We start from the raw sequence: 20,455 nt of genomic DNA, 5'->3' as shown, positions 1-20,455 counted from the left end.
CCGAGACGTTTTCTGCAGCCCGGCTTGTGTTTACTTTTGGGCCAACGCTGCCGTCGAGTTTGTTATTCCATTATGTAATGCTATGACTGGTGAGAACCTAAATGACAGCTCAATTGGTTTTGTTGTGAGCCAGTATATTCATGGTCTTTGTTAAAGTGTTAAGATCACACTCTGAGGCCGTACAGTCCTGCCCGTGCCAGAGAACTCCGTCGGAGCTTGGATTGGGTCAGTGCTCCGTTTCAGTGAACCTAATGGAAAAAGTAATTATTTCAAACGATGTCTTTGGTGTTATCCAAATGTTAAAATATGTGAAAAGTCTTATGTGGATTAGGGTGCATCAGTCGCCCTCACTTTCATAAAATCTGATGCATTTTGTTTGGGTGTTCCTTTTCACCAATAAAGACATCCTGTAAAATGTTTTGACCATATTCAAAAGTCTAATGGTGGCACCATGAGGTTCATTTTTTGCCAAAAAACGCTTATTTTACGTTTTCGCATAAGGTTTGAATCACAATGTTGGACTCCATTTATTGATTTCTTGTGAGCCAGAGATCATGTTAAGAACCTTTGCAAGGGATTGAGAAGCATTAATGTGATTCATAATACATTTGTATTGTTTAAAAGTAGTTGAACAATGATTCAATGAACAGCTAAAACTCAAACCGTGCTTGATAATATATTTAGAATATGTACTAAAAATGTGGATCTCAAACTGGAAAACTTCATAGGTGAAGACTCGTGGCTGTTCTTTGCAGCTTTTGATATATTCAGGAATGAGAATGGGACATTTAAAAAAAAAAAAACAACTCTGAAATGTCTGCCAAGGGCAGACATAATGCACGCAAAGCATGCGGGTGTGTGTGTGTGTGTGGGGGGGGGGGGGGGGGGGGGGTTCAAAGGGGAGTGTGCCCAATTCACAATCCCCCTTTCCCACAATTATATATGAATGTTTTCAAATTCAATGATGGTTTAAAACGTTTATAAACTTTAAGATAACAAATCCCTGCAGATATAATCATATATATATTTATATCGTGAGCGATAATGGAGGTAACCGTAACGATATATTAGATTCCTCCTGACTCTATCTTTGACAATTTAAGTAAAACGTACCTTTGTGCTTTTTTGTTTTGATGTGCTCCTGGATGTTTCTAGCTCCTCTGTTTCCATAATTGATCATATCTGAGCACAGAATACACAGAACCTTTCCCGGCACGGCCACTTTTCGGATATGTTCCGTCAGGCACGTCGTCACAGTTTGTGTCCCTATCTGCACGGTAACGCTACTATCGAGCCATGCTTATCGGAAACAGTTCTTTATCCCGTTCGATTTATCGATTTCCCTGGCACGATCCTCATTTTTGCGGTCCAAAACTTTCGCCATATTGGCGAAGTAACTTTGAAAACTAACCAAAATAACTAGAACTTAAGAAGTGATCAAAACCGTGTATGTGTAGCTTGTTTCTCCGTGAATTGTAGAAGTGAGATGAAACTAGCGCCAAAACGTTGCCGGAAATCGTCGTGAGTTGTCGTTAGTATAAATATTGAAGAAAGCAATGACGATTTCCATTATCACAGCTGCAACTAATTTTGCGATGAGCGTTGCTGAAAGATGCTGGCGGGCGGTCGGTCGGTCCTGCCTGCTTGTGCCACCACAAGCCTCGCCTTGCGCCGACCCCTACCCCCCCGAAATTTTCTCAACAGATTTACACGTTTCACAAAAATGACATTTTCAGCGGGAAAAACTCGGAATTCCGCAGATCCGCGGAAAATTCTCATCCCTGTATATTTGATGATCATCTGCTCTCAACACTAGTGTCACAATGGGATGGCTTGGCATCTTACCAGAGGACAAAGGCAACACTCACAAACTTCATTGTGAGAAATGATGTGGCAGAGCGTTGTGCAAGTTGTAGCAAAAGACAGAGCAATGGGTCCAAATCTGAGACGGCCACATAGGAAATAGACACTGAGAATTTGCTTCTTAACATTTCACTTGTATCTTCAGTTGTCTTGAAAACAGGTAATCCAGCATCATTATAACTTTAATAGGGGCTAGCATATGCATAGGCGGCAAGCTTAAAACTAGGGTTATAACATTGATAGATAATGCTACTGACACCCTAAAATAAACCTCCAAATATTTTTAGACATTCTAGACATACTGTCTACAGTATCTAAGATATTTGGTATACTCTATAAGGTGCCATAATGTTTCATGAAAAGTGATCGAAATTTTGTCATAAAATAGCAGCTTTTTCCATAACTTTGAGCTCCTGGTGCCACCATTAAACTTTTGAATTTTGTCAAAATATTTCACCCAGTGTGTTTGCTTACCAAAAGCAACATAAAAACAAAAATGCATCATGATCGGAGGAACTTTTCATTTTTAGGGGGCAACTGATGCACTCTAAAGTGGATCAAATCAAAGAACTAAATAATGACTTATTTTTCTGACATGGTTCAACTACAAGAAGACGACAAAACAAAAGAACTCTGACATTAATAATATTTATTCAACTATTAACAAGTGAAGATATTGAGATCAGAATGCCGGTCAATCCATTACTGAGCATACACATCACACACATTTAAGGCTGAGTCACTTTTAATTGGCGGCTGTGTTCACTTGATTGAAGAGCTTATCTTTGATGACTTGGGACATCAAGCCGTGAATTGCTTCAATGGTTGTTTTGCAGCTGAGAATGATATACGGTACATAAGAGTTTTAGATTGAGTCCTGTCAGATGGCAACATTGACATTTTAGAAAACTAGCACGCAACACACACACACACACACACCCATATGCGCACACATGCATACACTTGTGTTAGAATCACCAAACCATAAAACTGTTATTCAGCTCCAATCCACTTTAGCCACAGGGATTTATCAGGCTATTCTGCAGAGGGTTTAATGTGAACTTGTTTACATTAACGTTAATCCTGCTTTGAATCATTAAGACAAAAACGTCAGAACCTGATAATGATCTCTGATAACAACAGTATGTATTATCTCATATGTAATCAGGTAAATACATACACCTAACCTTTTTTTTTTTAATTATTAATAAAATGTTTCCTCATCACAGGCTTCCTTACAGAAATACTGACAGTTTAAAAAATATATCAGGTCTATTATCAATTACAAATAAATCTCAGACAATCCTCTTCCTCTCCTGATAGTTATCATCTTACCTGTCTCGTGTGGCTTTGGCCAGTTTGTCCTCGGACTTCCTGTCGTGGGTGTCCAAGCCGAGCATAAAGCTTCCCCGACCCAGCTGAGCCTCAGCCTGCTCCAGCTTCTCGGACAGATCGAACACCTGCCCCGTCGTGTAGTCTGCATTCTGAACGCATCACAGCAGCCGGTAAGCAGACTGCAACATCATGCACGATTTCCCCACAATGTTAACGCTACGACAACACCTTTTCAGCACTGTTGTGAAATTCACAAATTTGTTACAGGACCTGTCCAAGCCGCATTTTGTTTGCCTCATCGTCGTCAAGTTTGCTGAGGGTGAGGAGGTACGCTTCATGCAAAAAAAAAAAAAAAAGAGGCTCAAAGCCTCAGTCACAGCACTGACAAAAGTTTTCTCCAGAGCAGCAAGCGGCTCCTGACAACTAGTCAATTTATCTTTGTTCAGCAGCTCAAGCGTCGGCTCTTTACACCGTTAAGTAAAGCTCAACACGAAACGTCAGAGCCAGCGATTGTCAGTTCAATTTAGCCTCAGAAGCTTTTCAATACAGAAGAAAATAAACCATTTAGAACCCCGGCAGCATCAAAGTAGATTGTTCTCTCTCCGTCTCTCAATACAGGCTCGTAAAAATCTTCTAGGATATCCACGACATTTAAATACAACACGAATAAAAACATATAAAGCTAGTAATTAAATTCAAAAGAGGAGAATGATACTCACAGTGAGGAGACTTGATGAACTCAGTGTGTTAACCCAGTATTTATTCCAGAGGAGCTCGAGGAGTTTGCGGTCCAGAGAGGACTTGAAGTAAGTCACCTCTAGTGCATAGTACCTAATTAAATAATAAAATAAGTTAATTAATAAATCATGTTTATTTTACTGAATCTAATTCAAGAACTATGTACTTGTATGGTGGAATAAAAATTCAAGATTTAGAACACGAATATAAACATATGCAGTTCAGATTAACTACAAGTCTAGAAAACATGTTATAATTAATTTGCAATCATCAAAAAAAAAAAAAAAACCCATACTGTTTGCAGTGCACACCAAAGTCTTCAATTTTATTAAGAGGTATGGTCTGGTACTCTGAAGGCCCCTCATCTGGAGGTTTGTAGCCCTTATATTGAAAGATAAATACAATTAGAGGTCCTTTTAATGTTTTTAACTAAATGTCCGAGACAAGAATTCTAGCGTTTATAGCCAGCGCTTCCAAATATGACAGGAACAACCAGTGAATAAAGAAATAACATGTACAGTAACATCCAGTATTATGACACCACAGTGAAATTTTCTTTTTCTGGTAGGAAATATTTTAATACCTTTGGATATGTTCTAAAAGCTCCAAGATTGACTTTCCCTGCGGATATGGTCCGCGTAGGATCAATCTGTCATGAAAAGCAAAGACAGGAATGCAATGTGAGAGGAAAAACTATTTCATCAACATTTGATTCACAAAGCAAACCAAGCAGAATCGCCTGACATAACAGCATAACTAAGTTATGAGCCGAATTCCTAATTATGATTTGTCCTTAGCACCGACTCTGCAATCCCCCTGAAGTGTAAATAACATACTGTATACGGTTACAAAAGCAACAGCCATTAATCAGACGCCACTACAAACGTCACTCAGGCTATTTGTATCCCAGGGTCGGTCATGGATCACTGCCACTGCTCCGGTGAACCCCCCCAACACACACACACACTTCCTCTGTGTGTGTTATATATATTATGTATATGGGAATGAGATCAGGAAAAAAAATGTGGAAAATGAGCACGATGTTGAAACATCTCTCTCTAATATTTACCACCACTGCCACAAAGGGCTCCTGGAACTGTTGATTAAGCATCTGAGTGCTGACGTCGATCCCCGATAGCCAGCAGCCGTAACCGGGGTGACTGTGGTACCACCCGATGGCATTCTCCAAACGTCCCACCTGAAAATAAAAATTCGCCGAATTTACCTGGAGTGCGTTTATATTTCAGCAGACGCCCGTGTACAACTGTGGTTCTTTATTCTTAACACATTTGGCATTAAGAATGACCTCTACTCAAAAATTCTAGCAAAATACATTCCACACCAATCCCAAATAAAACCCAAAGTATCCGAGAACTACAAATTTGCTGAATCCAATACTATCTAGTGTTGCAAAATTTAGTCAGACAGACAATCATCAGTGCATGGAACAAATCCCACAAACCCTTGAATCGCTCACATTTTTTCCTCGTTAGGTCTGACATGTACTCACATGTACATCAGCTGTGTTGTATACACTGTAATAAAACATCTCCTGTCTGTCCATTATGTTGATCTTTCTTACAAACAAACAAACACTGATATTTGGTTTATTATACGTTTAAAAGTGCAATATTTTTCTTTTCTTACTAGCACAAATAACATTAGATAGAAATGATCAAAAACACTAGTGTCAGCCATTGTCTCAGAACATGTGTATTATGTAGCCTGGAATGTTTTGTATTTGGACTGGCCTCGTCAGTCATTTTATAGACGCGCCCCCAATTCCCCTTTCACAACCTCATAAATAATTCGGAAGGGGGAAAAAAAAAAAATCACATATTTGTACTTTGTAACTTGGTTTTCAAGCAGTTGAATGTCCGAGTGCGCTTGAAAATGATGCCATGACACTCCTTGCTAATGAATAACTCGAGTTAGCAGGTTAACTCTAATGTATGTTCTGGAGGCAGGAATTTGTGCACATGCACTCGATAACTTAAAAAAAAAATAAATCTTACTTAACTACACCTATTTAACTGTTAGAAGCCTGGTTTTCACAAGTCTTAGCTAATGCACCTTTAAAAGTATGCTGATGTACTAACCAAAAAAAAAAATTCCCCCCCCAAAGGTTGCTTGACATGACATAGATCCTGCTTGTGAAATATAAAACTACGATTATCTTAAAGGACAACACTATCATTTGTGTGACACTTCACTTCAAAAGTCTTGCACAAGGAACTTCAGCACTAAATCAGTTTGAGTTCCAGGCTTGCTATAGTATTAAATATATTTAGCAGAGTTTTCTTATATGAGAAATAAACTTGGGGCGGCACGGTGGTGTAGTGGTTAGCGCTGTCGCCTCACAGCAAGAAGGTCTGGGTTTGAGCCCCGGGGCCGGCGAGGGCCTTTCTGTGTGGAGTTTGCATGTTCTCCCCGTGGGTTTCCTCCGGGTGCTCCGGTTTCCCCCACAGTCCAAAGACATGCAGGTTAGGTTAACTGGTGACTCTAAATTGACTGCAGGTGTGAATGTGAGTGTGAATGGTTGTCTGTGTCAGCCCTGTGATGACCTGGCGACTTGTCCAGGGTGTACCCCGCCTTTCGCCCGTAGTCAGCTGGGATAGGCTCCAGCTTGCCTGCGACCCTGTAGAACAGGATAAAGCGGCTACAGATAATGAGATGAGAAATAAACTTGACTTGCAGCTGTAATCTGGTGTTGTGAGATTGTGATGCGCTGAGCTGCTCTACCTGTTTGGCATTCTCTATATAAGCAGCCATGTACTCATAAGCAGCAGCCTGGGCATTCACTCTGGTCTCGGTGCCTTCCACAGGCAAAGCGAAGCTGTCCATGATCATCATGGTCTCTCCATCCACCTTCCCCAGCATGAGCCCCATCACCTCCAGGTTCCCGCCAGAGCGTGCATGCATCACCATCTTCAACAGGGCCAGTGCGGAGATCTTACAGTATTTAAAGTAATGATGACTGAAGGGGGGTTAAAAAAATAAAAATAAAAATCACCTTTTATGCTTAATATGCAGCTCAAAGTGTGACAAGAATAAAATGCAAATTTGCCTTAGTGTGCTGTTCAGACAAGGATGAGATAGCTGTTTACAGAAATAAACATATGGAGGAGAAAAAAAGTCAGTACGGTACAGAAATGTGGGGAGAACCTGTCAGAGTCTGCATACTCTCAGAAACAGAACAAAGAGGAGGAGAAAGGAATTCATTTTCATTTATGCATAGATTTCCTTCATTATCATCACAAACACTACGTTCAGACTGCAACCTGAAACGACTCGTATCCGATTTGTTGTGAAATCTGATTTTTTTGTTAGGCCGTTCACATTACCAATTATATGAGACTTGTATGCGATCTCCAATATGAACGGAAAACGACCCAAAAGTGTCCCGCATGCGCAAATTGACACGTAATAAGCACATCTACGTAATACGTAAACAAAAAAAAAAAAGCGCACTCTTCCAAAGAGGCGGGATTAGCCAACGCAGAATAGTGACGTTTGTCTCTTGTTGATGACGTGTAGGTCGCATGAATGCGACCTGTCCGGTCAGACTGCAGTCGCATGTGAAAATAACGGATATGCATCGGAATTAGGACCACATATCCAAGCGGCCTGGGCCGCATGTGAAAAAAATCGGATACAGGTTGCATATGGGCAAAAAAATCGGATATGGGTCGTTTCAGGGTGCAGTCTGAACGTAGTCTAAATGGTCAAATAGTGGGCATATTTTAATATACCCTATACGGCCAAGGTTTGTAGCCACCTAATAAATAATATAGTAAACACAGCATATTAATAATATATTTAAATATTCATATACAGTATATAATAAATGCAATATCAGAACAAAAGTTTCACATCTAATTATTCATTATTTTTTTCTAGATTTAGACTATTGAAATTGCAGTGTACATTTGTTGTTATATTGTGCCATTTATTCATTTACTTATTTATTTATTTAAATGAATGATGGCTGTAAACAGTATCCAGTTGTTTTAGCTCCCTGGTGTTTAAATGTGAATAAAGTTGCTCAAACATGTGTCTATGATGGGTCATTCTAGATTTAAAAAGAGAACAGAGCTTTTTTTTTTTTAAAGTTTGAACTTGAAGCTTTTTGACTGGATTTTTCATTTGACTTCTGTCAACTAACTGAAGGGTTGTTTTACAATCAGGGTACAAAGTTTGTGTCACAGGGGTCCAAAATTCAAACTGGTTCTTGTACCAGTTTTTAAGTGAAGGACAAGTTAAAGAACAGATTTCAGGTAATTTTTCGACATGTGTATGGTAGTTTTGTGTAATCTGCTATAAGATGGGAGAAACAAATGAAGTGATTCTCGGAGAGGACTTTTTTTTTGACAATTCAGAACCCACTACTTCCATAGTGCTTTTAAATATAAGGCTGTAAGCTTTGTGTTAGTTGTCTCTAATATTTATGTCCCAATATCTTGACCACATTTTAGGATGAAAATAATCATTTTAGATATGTTATTTTATGGGCGGCACGGCGGTGTAGTGGTTAGCGCTGTCGCCTCACAGCAAGAAGGTCCGGGTTCGAGCCCCGTGGCCGGCGAGGGGCTTTCTGTGCGGAGTTTGCATGTTCTCCCCGTGTCCGCGTGGGTTTCCTCCGGGTGCTCCGGTTTCCCCCACAGTCCAAAGACATGCAGGTTAGGTTAACTGGTGACTCTAAATTGAGCGTAGGTGTGAATGTGAGTGTGAATGGTTGTCTGTGTCTGTGTGTCAGCCCTGTGATGACCTGGCGACTTGTCCAGGGTGTACCCCGCCTTTCGCCCGTAGTCAGCTGGGATAGGCTCCAGCTTGCCTGCGACCCTGTAGAACAGGATAAAGCGGCTACAGATAATGAGATGAGATATGTTATTTTATATTGAGAAATTAGCTGTCTCGGACAGGACATTTTTTTTGACACAATTCCATACTAATTTGATCAAAATAGTCTGAAAACTTACTGGCATTCAACATTAAAACTTAACTACGTTTCCAATGATATGGAACCAAATATGTGTTTTATGGTATAAAGAATGATGTAAGTGCATCCCTTTTGAGCTACCTGTGGTCAAAAAAGCACTTTTTCTAAATGACACGAGTAATTTTGCTAAATATGACATATATTGCCATACATTCACCAAAAATAACGCTATCACCAAAATTTTTTTGCATGGTAAATAGAGCTATCACAGGGCTACAATAAACAACCAAGTTTACTTAGTCAAGCCTTTTGATATTGAAGATAATAAGTGTTAAATGTGATTTTTAGCTTGCGGACCCTGACAACCCCTAAAGCAGTTGGAGAAGCTCTGACTAGCTGAATCAAATCATTAGAGCATTAAACGAATCCCGACCCACACACGCTTATCCACTGTTACTCAACTCTTTTGTCCAGGGTTTGGCTGCGAGGATTTCCTGCTGCTGTTTTTTGTCATATTTGTAGATCTCGTCGATGCTCTGCACCTCTTGGATGCTGTTCGACAGCTCCCAGGTCTTCTGAGCGATGCTGCTCCCGGCCATGGCGAGCTAAAGCTAACAGCTTCTGTGTCGCTGTATGTAATTATAACACACACACAGCACTCAGAGATAAACCACAGAACAGGTATGAAACAGGCGAAATGGCAGCAACTTTATCATTAAACAATTTATACAATTCAAGACTTTAGCTAGCTAGCTGCTAACTAGTAGCAGCTACTGCTGTGGCTTCTTCTTCTACGGAAAATGGCTGCCCTGGTCAAAGTTGCCAGACCTTACTAAGAACCCTCACTTTAGGATGGTCGAAAACTTAAGAATCAGAATTAGAATCATGTTTACTGGCCAAATACATGAAAACACACACACACACACACACACACACGAGGAAGCTGGTGTCTGTCTAGCGATACAGGGGATGGGAAAAAAGTGTGAATACATGTATATGTAAGATATGTATATGTAATATAAGAAAAATGCAAAAATGTATATGGACAATATAGGCATTACACAATATAATAAATATGCAATCTACAATATCTACTCTATTGTAGACAATATACATAATATACAACACATATACACAATGTCTAAAATATCTGTATTATACAATATTTATCTGTAATTTTTTTTTTCAAGGTCCAGTTTCCATCAAATCCTGCGCTCTGATTGGCTGGCGAGCGGGTCCGTATCCTATGATACAGACCCCGGTTACAGACCTCTGGCGACTCGCTTGTTCACAACAACAACAAACAAACAAACATAGTAGCATTTTTTGTCAACATTTATCTTTTTTCTAAGATTTATTTATAAGATTATCAAAAATCTTAGAAATTTTTGCCAGCATTTCTCAGGAGAATATCATTAATTTTACAGCATGGATAGCGATAACGACAGCGTTCACAGCGAAAGCGAGTTTTACTACCCTGAGGAAGAAGAAATAAAAGAAAACATTTCAGGAGAAAGCTAAAAACCTCTAACTTGCTAACGCCGAGCAAAAACATGGCTGAATCCTGAATGACTCCTATTTGTATAAATAGGGGACTACATAGGCAGCAAAATGTAGTTTTTTTTTTCCTGCCATGGAAGTGCACTTGTATACCGAGGAGAAAGCAATTTGCATTACAGCCATGAATGAGGATTCAAAATGGCGTCTCGGCTCGGTTTTCCCTTTCGGGCACTCTCGTTTTCTGTTAGAATTTCATAAAGAAAAAAATAAATATATTATTTACCAGCTTAAGGTCGGTCCGTATCGTGAAATTCCGTGACCTCGGCCTTGAATACTGACCTCGGCCCAGAGGGCCTCGCTCAGTACTTTCAAGACCTCGGTCACAGTATTTCACCATACGGACCTCCCAGCTGGTAAATAACATACATACATATGTTGTTCGTCCGTTGATACGATGAAGACCATCACTCATCCAAGAAATCCCAGGGATGGAGTGCGCGCAGTGCGCGGAGAGCGTCTGTGTGCGCAGATGGCTACTGAGGCCAATCTGCGCACGGAAGAATCTGCCGCAGCTGGGGCACGTAATGGACACTGGGGCCAGATTCGCAGCTCGAGCTTTTCTGGCAGCTCTGCATGCCTCAGTGGAGGCTGTTCTTTTGGCTTCGCACGCTGAGGCGCCATTTTGGACAGCAGCGCACCATCCTGCATGGTCCTGGGCCAATTGCTCCCAGTTTGTGTGGCTGATATTAAAAGCCTTTAGTCCAGCTTTAAGGGTGTCCTTGAATCTCTTTTTTTGGCCACCTTGGGAATGTTTGCTGTGCTTTAGCTTGCCGAACAGAAGTCTCTTTGGCAGACGTGTGTCTGGCATGCCGGCTACGTGGCCTGCCCAACGAAGATGAGACTGCATCAGGATGGTGTGAATGCTGGGCAGGCCAGCACATAGACATATAAACATAGACGCCGCCTTCTGCGTAGAATCATACGTCATCCTCGCCGCCATATTGGATGTGGCAAAGTGGAGATTCTTCACCCGTCTCTGGTATAGCGTCTAGACAGTAGCCGAGAATAAAGATGCCTCATTCATGTGCTGCGTTTAACTGTACCAACAGGTTTACCGTCCAAACGAGATCACATGTGAGACTGGAAAAATACTTTTCATTGTATTTGGTCATTATAACGTAATTTTACGAACAGATTTTTCTGACTTTGTGGCTAATATGAAGTCTCGCGCATAATAGCCGCTCGGTGAAACCTGTCTCCAAACAACAAAGTATTTCCTTCATAACTACGCTGATTGTTGTTAGTTGCTTAGCTAACTTTTCACATACTATGTAGGTTTCCCAAAAATAAAGACATGAAAAAGCAGTGGGAGACAGCTGTGCGACGGGAAGGGTTTTCTGCTACTCCGTCATCCATGCTCTGCAGTGAACACTTCAGAACGGAGGATTTTGACAGAACAGGTCAGACAGTCAGGATCAGAGAGGGAGCTGTTCCTTCATAGCCTGGGCCCGCCCATCCTAAGCGTGACGCAACACGAGGGCCTGTTGCAAGCTTAGTCTGGCCAGGCAAGCTATCTACAGCTCTTCCAAGCTCCCGAAAAATTGGGAGCCAATCAACTTTGAGCATCTCCAACAGCCCTGGGTAGAGGCGTGTTCAAGGCACTGACGTAGTAGAACTGCGACCAGAAGCCATAGATTGTTTACAGAATCTATGCCGGAAGCGCTTAATTCACTAGAAACATTACGAACATGGAGCAAGTTCTCATTGAAAATGGAGCAAAGAGCAGCCCTGGAGGTATTTATTGAAAGGAAGGACGTTTTCGCCTTGCTCCCGACCGGCTTCGGTAAGAGTTTAATCTACCAGTTAGCCCTGTCGCGTCACATACGTCAGAGGAAAGAGTGATGTGATTGGTTTAAGCTTCGTCACAGCCTTTTCTGGCTTCGACCAGTAGCAAACTGAGGCATTTCAGGGAGGCGGGTCAACCACGCACTTTGGGAAACAGTTGGGCTGAATATCTTTGCCAGACCAAATGCTCGCAGAGCTTTGAAGTCACGTTAAGGCCAATTTATGCTGACAACCCAGTCCTCGCAGATGGCGTCGCAGATAGCGTCTGCGTAGCCCCCCACCTTCACAGACGCTCTGTGCACACCTCCCAAAAATTGTGACCACCGCAGAAGCCTCGCAGACAGCGTCGCAGACAAGAGGGCTCTGATTGGTCTACTCTACATCCGCTGTACATGCACTTCCGCTTCCCTACTTTCCCGGTTTGTTTTGTTTTCACGACCGCCATTTTTAAAAACACGAGTGAAGATGGAGCAGCACGAAGAGCGGTTGATCGAGGAAGTGAGGAAGTACGTACATCTATACGACTCCAGTTCTAGTCATTATAAGTAACCGGAGGATAAACACTCCACTAACCACACCCACCAACTACTCCTAGCAATTTCGCGACTTCGCGCCCCCTTGCGTTGTGGCGGTGAATAACATTGCGCACGCCTATTACTCCCCGCTCAATGATAAATTACAACTGTCTGTGAAAAGCTATCTGCGAAAGCCTTGTCGCAAGAGCATGCAGAGGCCCTTAGCCAGACTACCAGTAGTTCCTTCAGTCTTCAGTTTCCCAGCTCATCTCCACCGGGTAGGTGTATAGTTATAAGCGGTGAGAATTAGATAATACAGTGCCACACTATGATGAACGTTTTTGAACGTATGATGAATGTTTTTAACCTTTCTGAATGTGAAGGAATCAGTGATGTATTTTGTTTTGGTATGACGTTAGAACCTGGCCGAACTCAGTTTGGCGGTCATGCAGAATATTGATGGGTATTTCGCACACTATTTATAACCATCACATTAAAAAGTTATATATGTTGTTTTGATGCCTGTTTGTTTCCCAAATATATACGTGTGTGTCTTAATGGGTGAAAAGGCATCGAGTTAAATATTATTGTAGAAAGGGGCTTTATGAAGTTCAGTCCATTTACTTGCATTGGTTTACGGGGACAATTTGCCACATCCAATATGGCGGACACTCTGACGTATCCCAGCAACGGGCCACCAGCTCAATGCGGCGTCTATGTTTATATGTCTATGGGCCAGCACGTGTAAGGACCTCAGTGTCTGGGATTTTCTCTTGCCATTTGATGCCAAGAATTTTCCTCAGGCAGGTGGTGTGGAAGTGGTTCAGCTTCCTGGCATGACGCTGATAGACCGTCCAGGTTTCAGCACCGTAGAGCAACGTAGTTAGAACAACGGCTTTATACACTTTGATCTTGGTTTCCGTTTTTATGCCTCGTCTTTTCCACATGTTCTTACGAAGCCTGCTGAAAGCAGTGCTTGCTTTAGCTAGTCTATTTGTTACTTCATCGTCAAGGGTGACGTTCCTGGAGAGTGTGCTTCCAAGGTAGGTGAACTTTTCCATGACGTTCAGTCTGTGCCCATTGATGGTGATGTTGGGAGCACACTATGGCTTTCCTGGCACTGGCTGATGCATGACCTCTGTCTTTTTGGTGATGATGGTTAGGCCAAAGTTACTACAGGCATTCGAGAATATGTCGACCGTGCGTTGCATATCAGGTTCTGACGCAGCATTCAGGGCACAATCATCGGCAAAGAGAAGGTCGTTGATGGTATCAGTCGAGACCTTAGTTTTAGCTTGCAGCCTTCTTAGATTGAACAGGGAGCCATCAGTACGGTAGTTGATACCAATGCCCACCTCAGCATCTCCAAAGGTATCGCTCAACATGGCCAAAAACATTAGACTGAACAAGGTGGGGGCGAGGACGCATCCTTGCTTCACTCCATTGGAGACGAGGAATGGATCAGAGGTCTCTCCATTTTCCTGGACTCTTGCTAGCATGCCGTCGTGAAGTTGACGCATGATGTTTACGAAATTGCTGGGGCAACCGTACTTTGTCATAATTCTCCAAAGACCATCTCTACTCACGGTGTCAAATGCCTTCGTCAAATCGACATAAGTGGAATAAAGGTCAACATTTTGTTCCTGACACTTCTCCTGGAGTTGTCTGGCAGCAAACGCCATGTCCATAGTCCCGCGCTCTTTCCAAAAGCCACACTGACTCTCTGGTAGTAGACCTTGCTCGAGATGTGCGATGAGACGATTGAGTAAAACTCTGTCCAAGATCTTTCCTGCAACAGCCAGCAGGGAAATTCCACGGTAATTGTCGCAGATACGACAGTTACCTTTGCGCTTGTAGAGGTGCATGATGGATGCATCCTTAAAGTCCTGTGGCACAGCCTCATGAAACCAGATGAGCTGAAAAAGCTGGTGGAGTTTCTCAGTCAGGGCTACTCCCCCCTCTTTATAGACTTCAGCTGGGATGGAGTCTAAACCTGGAGCTTTGCCACTTGAGAGAAGATGAGCTTTCTCAATTTCCTCAAATGTTGGTATGGCGTCCATGGTCTCGTCAATAGGAACCTGAAGTAGCCTGCTGATGGCTTCATCATTTATTGATGAGGGCCTATTCAGGATACTCTGAAAGTGTTCTGCCCATCTCTCGAGGACTTTATCTTTGTCAGAGATCAGTGTTGACCCATCAGCACTGAGAAGTGGAGACAGTGAGCCCATGGTGGTAGGACTGTATATTTCTTTCAAGCTGTTGTAAAAGTTCTTCATGTCGTTTCTGTCAGCAAAGCCCTGGATCTCGTCGGCTTTCTTATTTAGTCAGGAGTCCTGCATCTGGCACAGCTTCGCCTGTAAGGTGCTCCGCACATTTCGTAGTATGTCATGCTTTGATGTTGATGTCGGATCGTCAAGATGGGTTTTATATGCACGGCGCTTTTCCTCTAGTAGCTGCTCAATCTCCATGCAGTTCTCATCAAACCAGTCTTTGTGCTTTCTGGTAGTTGGTCCAAGGCATTCCAGGTCCGTGTTGTAAACCATCTCGCGGAGTGCAGTCCACGCTATCTCAATATCATGGCCATCCAGTACAGTGGCGTCTAAGCATTGTTCAAGGGTGTCGGTAAAGGACTGCTTGATATTTCTTACCTGTAACTTGCTGGTATTCAGTCGTTTAGGCGCTTTTGCACCCTGGGGCCGTCTTTTGGGCTGGACATGGATATTTAGTTTGGAAACAACCAGGTGGTGATCTGTCCAGCACTCAGCACCACACATGGTCTTTGTAACCCGAACATCTCGTCTGTCCCTCTTTCGCACGATGGAATAGTCAATTAGATACCAGTGCTTTGAGTGGGGATGCATCCAAGATGTTTTGTTACGCGTAGGGAGACTGAAAATGGTGTTAGTAATCAAAAGGCCGTGCTCTGCACAGGTCTGCAGAAGGAGGAGACCATTGCTGTTACATTTTCCTACTCCATGCTTCCCAATCACTCCTTCCCAGGAGGCGCTGTCACAGCCAACTCTCGCATTGAAATCGCCTAGGATAATAAGTTTATCTGCTTCTGGGATCGAGTTGATGACAGTGTTTAGATCTTCATAGAACTTGTCTTTAGCCTCATCTGGGTTAGTCATGGTGGGGGCATAGACACTGATAATGGTAGCAAACTTTTGGCCATGGGAAAGAGGGAGTCGCAACTTCATTAGGCGATCGCTTACACCCTTCGGGCAACCAGCTAGCTTTCCAACAAGTGATGACTTAACAGCGAACCCTACCCCGGCTTCTCTTCTCTCTTCAGGGCCACATCCACACCAGAAGAAGGTGTAGCCTGCACCACTCTCGCACAGATCACCCTCTCCTGCCAGCCTGGTTTCACTAAGAGCAGCGATGTCAATGCGTTTTTGCCAAGTTCTTTAGCGATGAGTGCTGTGCGTCTCTGGGGTCTTTCGGAGGAATCTCTATCAAGAAGCGTGCGAACATTCCAAGCTGCAAGGGTTATTGATATTGTTCTAGTTTTCAATTTACTTCCTTTGTGTCGACCGCATGAGTAGGGCCCCCTCCAGTCGTGGTAAACTGGCTAGGGTAGGAGGAGTAGGCAATGTTTGGGCCACCTTTTCTAGTCCCTTCCTCATGCCGTGGAGGTAAGCAGTGCATTTCCTAAATAGGGCTGTTCAGTCGCTCAGACTGCTGCCGAAATCCACTGCTACTCCGATCAGTGAATAGCAGCCCAATGGCCTAAGCCACCTATGTGCAGGGTTGCGGCTACAACTACCAGTGTACCCACACCTGTTGCTTCGTCGCGCGCCTGTCGCCACAGGACTTTCATGGGATAGATGATGATAGATGACTTGCGCAGTGAATTTTAATTAAAGTGAAGAAGAGTTGTGCATTGTCGACCTCACTCTCTCGTCTGGGACTGTCTAAGAATCCAGTGGCAGGACAAAGTCGAGACGACTGGAGACAGAACCAGATGCAGTGGATGGCCAAGGTGACTTAAAAATACCACGTCTTGCCCTATGCACTCCACAGGTGCATTGCTGTAACCGCCTTCTTCTCTATAGCTTCTGCAGGATCTGCCGGTTCCCAGACTTTGTGAGCCTTTCCCGGACTGGATATGGCCGCAAGGCAGAGGAGGTTTGGAATCAGGGTTTTCCTTCCCCTAGGTGGACTGCCAACCAAGGCTAATGAGCTCCATCTACAGTGGTGCTTGAAAGTTTGTGAACCCTTTAGAATTTTCTATATTTCTGCATAAATATGACCTAAAACATCATCAGATTTTCACACAAGTCCTAAAAGTAGATAAAGAGAACCCAGTTAAACAAATGAGACAAAAATATTATACTTGGTCATTTATTTATTGAGGAAAATGATCCAATATTACATATCTGTGAGTGGCAAAAGTATGTGAACCTCTAGGATTAGCAGTTAATTTGAAGGTGAAATTAGAGTCAGGTGTTTTCGATCAATGGGATGACAATCAGGTGTGAGTGGGCACCCTGTTTTATTTAAAGAACAGGGATCTATCAAAGTCTGATCTTCACAACACATGTTTATGGAAGTGTATCATGGCAGGAACAAAGGAGATTTCTGAGGACCTCAGAAAAAGCGTTGTTGATGCTCATCAGGCTGGAAAAGGTTACAAAACCATCTCTAAAGAGTTTGGACTCCACCAACCCACAGTCAGACAGATTGTGTACAAATGGAGGAAATTCAAGACCATTGTTCCCCTCCCCAGGAGTGGTCGACCAACAAAGATCACTCCAAGAGCAAGGCGTGTAATAGTCGGCGAGGTCACAAAGGACCCCAGGGTAACTTCTAAGCAACTGAAGGCCTCTCTCACATTAGCCAATGTTAATGTTCATGAGTCCACCATCAGGAGAACACTGAACAACAATGGTGTGCATGGCAGGGTTGCAAGGAGAAAGCCACTGCTCTCCAAAAAGAACATTGCTGCTTGTCTGCAGTTTGCTAAAGATCACATGGACAAGCCAGAAGGCTATTGGAAAAATGTTTTGTGAACGGATGAGACCAAAATAGAACTTTTTGGTTTAAATGAGAAGCGTTATGTTTGGAGAAAGGAAAACACTGCATTCCAGCATAAGAACCTTATCCCATCTGTGAAACATGGTGGTGGTAGTATCATGGTTTGGGCCTGTTTTGCTGCATCTGGGCCAGGACGGCTTACCATCATTGATGGAACAATGAATTCTGAATTATACCAGCGAATTCTAAAGGGAAATGTCAGGACATCTGTCCATGAACTGAATCTCAAGAGAAGGTGGGTCATGAAGCAAGACAACAACCCTAAGCACACAAGTCGTTCTACCAAAGAATGGTTAAAGAAGAATAAAGTGAATGTTTTGGAATGGCCAAGTCAAAGTCCTGACCTTAATCCAATCAAAATGTTGTGGAAGGACCTGAAGCGAGCAGTTCATGTGAGGAAACCCACGAACATCCCAGAGTTGAAGCTGTTCTGTACAGAGGAATGGGCTAAAATTCCTCCAAGCCGGTGTGCAGGACTGATGAACAGTTACCAGAAACGTTTAGTTGCAGTTATTGCTGCACAAGGGGGTCACACCAGGTACTGAAAGCAAAGGTTCACATACTTTTGCCACTCACAGATATGTAATATTGGATCATTTTCCTCAAGAAATAAATGACCAAGTATAATATTTTTGTCTCGCTTGTTTATCTGGGTTCTCTTTATCTACTTTTAGGACTTGTGTGAAAATCTGATGATGTTTTAGGTCATATTTATGCAGAAATATAGAAAATTCTAAAGGGTTCACAAACTTTCAAGCACCACTGTACCCAAAGAGAATATACCATCCCTCACTCGGTCCCTGGTATAACATTTTGTCAAATACAGGTGCACCATGTGTAGGTAGTTATACAGGAGTTAGGTGACCAGAGCCGTGAAGATTAGTCACCCTAAGCACCCATACACACACACACACACACATATATATGGCATTCCACCGAATGGGTGCCATTTGCTTATTGTACCACTCCCAAATTAAACTTAATTTGTTATATCTTTTCAACACTGATTATAATAACACACATATTTAACTATTCAAAATGTGTATTGGTCAACCTCAGGCTACGTTACAAGGTTTGGAAGTCAAAGATGGCTGCATTTTTTTCAGTCCTGTTACCAAAACTCTGAAAGTAACAGGACTGAGTTTTTAGCCTAGGATTAGCTAATACATAGAATTAAGCCACATGGTGTCAGCGCTAATAACATGACCACACTTAGCACATTCTAGTGATTTACCAAAAATCTGTATTTTTAAAATAAACAAATATCATCTAAGAAATAATTTAAGTAACAGGACAGTATGTTGACATTAACCTTATCAAAGTTAAAAAATCATCAAATATACAGAAAAGTAAATGAGAGAACTAACTTTTGGTCTTCCCATGGCCTTCAGAAGACACAACTGATGTAACTTCCTGTTGAGCATGTGATTTATGGAATGTTCCAAATTTGTCAGATGGGGTAATATGTTTGGGTAACAGGACTGAGTGAAAACCCAGGGACACGACTAAAATGTGTATTTTAACTAACATATTGTGGATTTCTTATGAAAAAAATATATTTAAACCATGGATAGGATATGGAGTCACACAACAGTGCAAAAGAAATACTGTTTCTGAAGGATTTTAATCATAATATTTCATAGTTAATTATAAAGTTAGAGGGCGGGGACAGGTAACACATGCTATTTTTCAGTGTTTTAGGTAGTTTTTATTAATCCTTACAATTATATATCTTAAATTTGAAATCAGATCAATGTGCAGGACATTCTGCGTAATAAGGAAATGTATTTTAAAGTACATTTTTATGTGCATTTATACATATAATTTTCTAGGGATGGAAATGGCACTGATTCGGTGGAATGGCTCATATATGCCGTATATATATATATATATATATATATATATATATATATATATATATATATATATATATATATATATATATATACTCACGAGGGTAAGTCAAAAAGTTCTAAGACAAATGAAAAAAATATTAATTTATGAAAATAACAAAGCTATTTCTCTACATATTCTCCATTTAAGTCTAAACACTTCTGCAAGTGATGTTCCATCAGAGAATTCCTTCTTTGTATTCCTTTTTTGAATTCTTTTGAAATTATAACATCTGTCTTAGAACTTTTTTGACTTACCCTCATGTGTATAAACACTATAATACGCTATCTATATTATGCATTCAAAATATCTATATTAATAATATACAATATCTATAATATACAGTATGCATTATAAATATGTATGCTATCAACTCACTGCTATTATCTCATCTCATCATCTCTAGCCGCTTTATCCTGTTCTACAGGGCTGCAGGCAAGCTGGAGCCTATCCCAGCTGACTACGGGCGAAAGGCAGGGTACACCCTGGACAAGTCGCCAGGTCATCACAGGGCTGACACATAGACACAGACAACCATTCACACTCACATTCACACTTACGGTCAATTTAGAGTCACCAGTTAACCTAACCTGCATGTCTTTGGACTGTGGGGGAAACTGGAGCACCCGGAGGAAACTTATGCGGACACGGGGAGAACATGCAAACTCTGCACAGAAAGGCCCTCGCCGGCCACGGGGCTCGAACCCGGACCTTCTTGCTGTGAGGCGACAGCGCTAACCACTACACCACCGTGCCGCCCCACTGCTATTATTATTATTATTATTAT

The 20,455-nt window shown here is 42.0% G+C and overlaps 1 protein-coding gene across 1 annotated transcript; it reads right to left on the bottom strand.

Annotated features, from left to right (window-relative positions):
* Nucleotides 1-2,495: 2,495 nt before the first annotated feature.
* On the bottom strand, nt 2,496-9,696 carry cops5 (COP9 signalosome subunit 5). The gene is made up of 8 exons (XM_060899763.1): nt 9,338-9,696; nt 6,679-6,913; nt 5,006-5,134; nt 4,520-4,585; nt 4,232-4,317; nt 3,918-4,029; nt 3,199-3,347; nt 2,496-2,699 (listed from the first exon to the last, which is right to left on the bottom strand). Exons 1-8 carry the CDS (start codon nt 9,472-9,474, stop codon nt 2,609-2,611), a joined length of 1,005 nt encoding a protein of 334 aa, XP_060755746.1. The 5' UTR covers nt 9,475-9,696; the 3' UTR covers nt 2,496-2,608.
* Between the last annotated feature and the right edge of the window lie 10,759 nt (nt 9,697-20,455).

The sequence above is a fragment of the Neoarius graeffei genome, chromosome 19, assembly GCF_027579695.1.
Source record: "Neoarius graeffei isolate fNeoGra1 chromosome 19, fNeoGra1.pri, whole genome shotgun sequence".
In the NCBI taxonomy this organism is placed as follows: Eukaryota; Metazoa; Chordata; class Actinopteri; order Siluriformes; family Ariidae; genus Neoarius; species Neoarius graeffei.
Note: the sequence above shows the minus strand (reverse complement) of the source record. Positions and strands in the feature narration are given on the sequence as shown.